At 41.0% G+C, this 7,064-nt stretch overlaps 1 protein-coding gene across 1 annotated transcript in view; it reads right to left on the bottom strand.

Annotated features, from left to right (window-relative positions):
- Positions 1-1,579: 1,579 nt before the first annotated feature.
- The window catches only part of LOC104950591 (ryanodine receptor 3-like), a 50,617-nt gene continuing 45,132 nt past the window's right edge, over positions 1,580-7,064 (bottom strand). Inside the window, exons 19-22 of the mRNA XM_010777124.1 lie at positions 2,777-3,050; positions 2,478-2,592; positions 1,808-1,940; positions 1,580-1,620 (exon numbers count right to left, since the gene is read on the bottom strand). Of these exons, the coding sequence (XP_010775426.1) occupies positions 1,580-1,620; positions 1,808-1,940; positions 2,478-2,592; positions 2,777-3,050 (563 nt within the window). The remainder of the gene's footprint in view (positions 1,621-1,807; positions 1,941-2,477; positions 2,593-2,776; positions 3,051-7,064) is intronic.

The raw sequence follows: 7,064 nt of genomic DNA, 5'->3' as shown, positions 1-7,064 counted from the left end.
TTTTCTCATAAATGATGCGGTAAGCAGGAGGACAGAATTACGTATAAACTGACGCCGTTTTGCATTTCTATAGGTTGTAGATACGAGCATGGTTTTATATACACTGAACAAAAATATAAATGCAACACTTTTGTTTTTGCTCCCATTTTTCATGAGATGAACTCAAAGAGGGTTGAGATGCAGGGTTGAGATGCACAGGCTGCAGTGGAGACGCTGCGCACAGCTGATCGACAGCTGGGATACAAACCGCCAAATACAAAAACATAATTCAGATCCAGTCGTCATGACTCCACTCCGGAGGGATTCCCCGATCATTCCCCGGTACAAACACACTGCCTGAGGAAGGCTATGTGTATTTTTTTTGTCATTAACCTTTTTCGGACCACTTATTTATTTATTTTGGAGACGATCCGACCTCCATGCTGCTACTCTGGTTCAAACTGCATCCACCAAACAATATGATTTATCTCCACCTCCCCAAAATAACCAAAATCTGACAAGGTGTGAGAAGTTTTTTTTTAGCTGTTCTGTCGTCATTTCCTGCGATCTTCTCCATGCAGTCAGTCAAAATGAATGAATGAAATTCATTCAATTGTTTCTTTGACTATTTATATTTATTATAAAAGCTGCACCGCATTTCAAGTCGGTTGTGATTTATAAAGGGAAACAGGCGTAGGAGGTGCCATACGCACTTTCCTCGCCAGTACGCAATGTTTGGGGAATCGGAAAGTGGTGGAAAATGTATGGACCTATTTTTCTACGTAAGCAACCTTCCCACGTCAATCCTACGCACGGCATTATACATGAGGTCCCAGACGAGCTTCTTTAATTTAACCCTTCACCTTCCAACAGAAACTGAATAGTTAAATCGAAGGATTTATTTATATGGAAATGTTATTTTAAATACAATTAAATCAAGTTATTTTGGTAAAACTAATGAAAAATGTAACAAAATAAAAAAAAAAATCTTTTTTTTAAAAATGCTTTAAAATATTATTTTGTAGAATACAACGGACGGTAATACACGTTTCAAAATTGTGCTGAAGTAACAACATACTGATACCGGTTAGTAAAAACCATGAATTAATGCTTTGACANAAAAAGCTACAACCACAGTATTAATGATGGTCATAGTATTTACATTGCTACATAAACGGGTTCCTATTAACACCAAATATTGAGTGACCCCTCACCTCATAATAATGAGGTGAGGGGTCACTCAATATTTGGTGTTAATAGGAACCCGTTTATGTAGCAATGTAAATACTATGACCATCATTAATACTGTGGTTGTAGCTTTTTCTAAATGTTAAGTCCCATTCAGCTCTAGTCTTGGATTACTTGTAGTTACCTGCTTAATGAGCAGTCTGAAGTGTGTGTGTGTGTGCGTTCGTGCGTGCGTGAGTGTGTGTGTGCGTGTGTGTGATTGGGTGCATTCAGGGGAGACACTCTCACCCCCAAGCCGGAAATCATCCATCTTCTAACAGAATTTGAGATGAGTCGCTCTCTCTGAATTCTCAGCACTCCGACTCACAATTACACACACGTTCTTCAAGGTGCAACGCTAATATATGTGAGCTCATAGGCACAGCTCAAGTCCTATGATGGCAAAAGGGATGACTACAGTGTATCACACAGAAAAATGAGAGCCCTGGCTGTTTTCGATTTTGTTTTCCATCCTATGCACCATCCATCTTCTTTAAGAACATTCTTTAGCTAGCATGTCTAGTTAAATAATGTTGTTACTCTAGAATCTAGATATTAGTAATAGAGTCAGCTAAACAGAGATATAGACAGGAGTACAGACCTAGGCCCACACTGCTGTTCTCCAGCAGGTAGCTGAGGTGGTCGAACATGGCTTTCTGGTTCTGGCGGCTGATCCGGCAGAAGTAGCACAGGAAGCGACAGCAACTGGCCACCATTTTGGGAAAAGCAATTTCCTGTGAAATGGCACATAAAGACTAAGTAGGGTCAAAAACATTCCCTGGTTAGATTATAAAACAACTGAGATTACAAAAAGCACACAAAATATAAATGTATTCACAGACTATTATCTTAATGTCGAGACATTGCTAATAGTCACTCAACAAAAAAAAGTAATTTGATAACAAGTGTTGGGAGATTTATACAGGGTTGCAGAGTTGATTGTAATGACTTTCTCCAGGCTTGTTACAATAAAGTCCCCCCTGCATGTCTTTGTTCCTAATTAAAGTCTGAAAAGCCTTCACACACTGCCACGCTCACTCTGCCCTCTCTGCCCTCCATCCCTAACTCTGATGCTGTCAGCCTGAGGAGAGAGCCCACCTACTGGGACCCCGTCTTCATTAATGCACAGTTACAAATGATAACACACAAAACTGGACTAAAAGAGAAACTTTCTCAGTGAGAAGCATCGCTCTTGGCGCAGTGAACTCTGTGGGAGCCTCTTTAATGGCCTGTGGAGGAAGAGAGAAATATAGAGGTAGAAGTTGTTCAACCTGGGACTTGTGTCCTCCGAGCACATTGACCATGACCTCCATAACAGTCTCATGCATGCCCAGGATTCTCATCAGGTTGGGGTGCTGGTAGAAGACTTTGTTGTTCATGATGTCACTGGAGAAGATACAAGACATAAAAGATAGTTAACATTCACTGAAAACAAAAAGGCATTTTAGCAGTGCGCCAAAATAATTTAAAACTAAAACTAGCAAAGCAAGAAAGATTATGATTTACACATAGTATAAAAGTTGATTTGTGATGCAATTAACAGAAGTAGGGCTCCTCTAAATAAACCTACGCAAGGCCATCAATCATGAGCTTCTCCTCCTCTTTCCCCATGCGCACAGACAGCAGAGATCTGATTTGACCGAGGGCGGCCAAGAGGTTGATGGTGTCCTGGATGGAGGCAGCGCTGATGGTGTAAGTCTTCCTCATGGCCCGGAGCAGCTCCCCGATGCTGTCGTACTGCCTCCTCAGCAGGCTGAACATCTTGCGGACCAGCTCAGAGTCCAGGATGTGACACTCCTGGGCCCAGCTGACCATCGTCTGAGAGATCAGCTCCTTCAGATTGGCTGAAAAGAAAATGAATAACTATGAGAGATAGTTTTCTAAGAGTCACTTAGTATTTGCTTTCAATAAATGTGTCGGACTGGCAAGAGACAGATTTAAAAAGAGAAGAATGGTCAAAAATAGGTTGAGATATCCTGGTTAGTGGTCTGAAAAATGCTACATTTTGCACTACAAATATCCTTTGATGTTATGTAATAGTAGTTAACCCTTGAACACGATTTACAAAATAGAAATGACTCCCATCCTTTTACAACTTCAAAAATAACATAATTTAAAATAGTTGAAACAGCAGCAACATTTGTCCACATGGCAGTGGATAAGCTGTAAACACAAAAGTCAAATATGAAGGGCTTATAGTTGTATGGTAAATGCATTTAAAGGTCCCATGTCATGCTTTTCCGGTTATTACCCGTCCCCTTGTGTGTTATGAAGGTTTTTATGCATGTAAATGGTGTGCAGATTCAAAAACCCTCAAAGTACACCTTGTAGGGAGTAAAACTGTAACACAGAAAGTACCTCCCCAAAACGCCTCGTTGGAGATTTCTCATTTTCCATTGTTTACTTCCTGGGTATCGCTACGTAGGGATACCCAGTAGCCACGCCCAGAGCTATGGCCGCACCCTCTGCCATCCTTTCACAAAACAAAGCTTCCCAAACCTTTCAGCGATTCATGTGTATCACATGTACAGCGTAGGGCACTGAAGAACGATGATGTTCCTACTTTGTTTGGACCAGCGGGAGATTCGGGTACACAACCTGTAAGCAGTGATGGCGAGATGAAGCCTTATGAAGCTTTGACGCTTTCCAGCCAAAGGGTTCACAAAAGGGTTCGTCTCATGAGGCTTCATCATGGGCTTCATTTGAACACAAACCCCCTGTTGGTCAAAGTGTGTAAAACAGGCAGATTGGACATCTCAACAGTGTGCTCTATCTCATACCGAGTTCCCAATGAGTAAAGCCTTAGAATAACTCTAAACAACGAACATAAAATCATATGTTCATGTTAACAATATTGTTTTTATTCCAGTTTAATGATTGTGATCGAAAAGCCTATAAGGAGGCTGGTAAACATTGCAAAGAGGGATTTGTATTCCTTAATAATATTCGTAAACTTAACCATGTTGTAGCCTAAGAAAAACTAAACCATATCAAAGAATACATATATTAACTACATTATCTCATTTAGCTGTAGCTTTTATAAAAAATAAAAAAAAAGATGTACTGACCAGTCGTTGAACCAGGTATCCTGCGGTTGTAAGTCAACTGCTTTCCAGCTGAGCCACAGCCCACACACTGAGAATTTATCTGAAAACAGTTTAGACTATTTATTTCTGTATTTATTCATTTATTCATGTTTTTATTCCTACATCTATTTATGCTTTTATTTATTTATGACATGTTCCGACCTCTATATGAGTGAGGGTCTGAGCTCTCTTAATTCCATCGTGTCACCGGGCCCGGGTACAGGAGGGGTAATATCGTTCTTATTATATATCCATGGATATTATGAGCGTTGTGGTTCAACCGATCTAAAGCACTTTCTGAAGCAGTCACGTGGTATCGACAGGCAGCGAGGCTTCGTTTGTCATCGATGACGTCACTGGCCCAAAACGACACATGCCTCGATACAAGCTTCATAAAAAGCTACACGCTCCGAAGCCTCGGCGCAATACGTAACACCACTACCTCATACATGCCAACCTTTCCAAATCCAAAAGAGGTAGGTTTGCGCGTGGCAAATGTGCACGCCCAAATTAGGTAATCAGAAGAAATGGAAACCCAGTAATTACTTGTACAAACCATGTATTTAACATATATTGCATCATTTTATGCATTTTTTCAGAAAAAGTGGTAGTTTGGTAAACAGTGACATCAACCACATGTTTGGTCTGTAAAATGTGCAAAAGTAAAGAATGGGGGATAAATATCCCTAAGTCTCCACATGTTATTATATTTTTAATGTGTTTCTGGTCCTCTTTCAGTTGAGACAGTAGATGAAGGATGTGTCAGGATGTAGAACTCTTGTGTGAACATTGGATAAAGCCAGGTTCATATTCTTGTTTCATGTTGTTGACATATTAGAGTCATGGCTCGTTACTGGTGAGTCCAGCGCCTTTACCAAACTTTTACCTCCAGATTGCTGCTATTTTAACTCTCCACGGACTTCGGGCCATTAAACATTTTTCACGTACTTGTAGGTCCTACGTTACAGAAGTTCGCGTCATATTGTCGCAAATTAACTTATACTCGAGTAAGAAATATTCGACCGGTGCTATATAACGTTAGCAACGGTATCGTTAGCTTTCGCTATGGCGAGGAGGACTTCTTACGGCTGGGTTCTCCCTCGGTTTATGTCCCTCGTTGTTGTCCCCGGATTGTGACCCTCGGGGGGACACCCTTGGGGTGTTTTTCCTCCTCGTCTGCTCTGAGTCTCGACTGCGTCTTTCAAGGATGGTCAGTCTATGCTGGATTTGGTAAGCTTCCCGAAACGGATTACGGTGGATGACGAGGTTTGCTCGTAGTACTAGAGTACAGGTGAAAGTTTTCGCCGGAATCTAGTTATAATATTTCCTATATACGTAAGTGGACTAGACAACGATTTCTATAGTAATTTTTGAGATTTTCTGACTAAGGCCCGACAGTTCAAAATTTTTGGTCTACCTTCTGAGTTCATGGAACACGGAAGGTCTTTTCGCTCTCACTGACGAATGTTAGAGAGATCCAAAACCATGTATTTTACCCGTTAAACTTTACGGATTTCAAACGTTCTTGCACCTAGGGTCTGATCAAGAATTATTACCACATGTTGCGTCAAAGGTAAAAGCCTTGATTGGGGAACTCGTCTGCGACAATTTTTTTACAGTTCTTGGTTTTCAGGCATATCACCTATATGGAAATTTTTTTAGCTCCTCCTTCAGCTAACCTCTTGGTCTCCCAACATAAACTCCCTGTTAGGGGACGTGTCTCCTGTCTAGTATCCGGGGTTTTGCCAGTTTTTGCGTTCGTCCCCGTCTCTGTCTCCACAGCAACTACTCCGTTACTAACTAGGATCACCTTCCTGAAATATTATTTTTTAACTTCTTTTAAAGTGTTGACGTCCCTCCAGAGGTGTGTCCATCAGACTCCACGTAATTCTTCGCTTAGATAACAGCACTCTTATCCATATGCTCTACACTGTTTTTTTTATAAAATTTCTTACTACGTCTCTTTACAAAGAAAAGGAGAAAATGTAAAAGACTATCTATACGGTTGTGACGGAGTCGTAAACTTTTCTGTTTCCTATGAAAATCACAGGAATAGTAGAGAAGTCAAGAGATGCCGTAAGTGCAAGCCGTAGGGCTTAGCAGTAAATCGGTTCGAGCCTAAATCAAAAACCCTACGGAAAAAAATTACTAGGTGTCCAGGTATCGTCGAATTGATACTCATTTTGTATTCGATCGAGGAGGCATCACAAACTGTATCCGAGGCTACTATTGTGGCAAAAGTACTAATTTGTGCGGCTTTTGCTGGTCGTCACTTCACAATTACTATGCTCTATCGGCCAGTCGCACGTGCCAAACTTGTCCAATCTAATGTCGTTACCATTGTAGATTCTATTTCTGTACCGTATACTAGACTCTCTTTGTGCAGTGTATCAGAGGTTCAATTCTTGTCGTTTTGGTATACTATTTTTGTTATAGTTACACTCAGGCGCAGGAACGCCCGGTCTGTGTATGACTCGTTCTGATTTTCTTAGGTTGCTCCAAATTTTTTAGGAAACGGTATCAAAAGAGTCCTGTTGTACTTATAATTTTAGGGGTTGTTATTCTGTGCCAGGTATAACCGCCGTTTCAAGTCGGTCTTTCAGTCTCTTTAGTAAATCCTTCAGGAATAACATAAATCCTCAGATATCTGTGACGAGTGTCGTGACACACTCTCGCCGGCTCGAGCTTGTGCGAGTCAAGCTTCGACCGTTCCTCTTACTGTCGCTATCAACGACTGTAAATTTTAGTGAGGACTTTTGACATTCGATGAGG

The sequence above is a fragment of the Notothenia coriiceps genome, unplaced genomic scaffold (assembly GCF_000735185.1).
Source record: "Notothenia coriiceps isolate Sejong01 unplaced genomic scaffold, NC01 NC01_scaffold00017851, whole genome shotgun sequence".
NCBI lineage: Eukaryota > Metazoa > Chordata > Actinopteri > Perciformes > Nototheniidae > Notothenia > Notothenia coriiceps.
The sequence above is the reverse complement of the archived record's forward strand: the minus strand, read 5'-3'. Positions and strand labels throughout refer to the sequence as shown.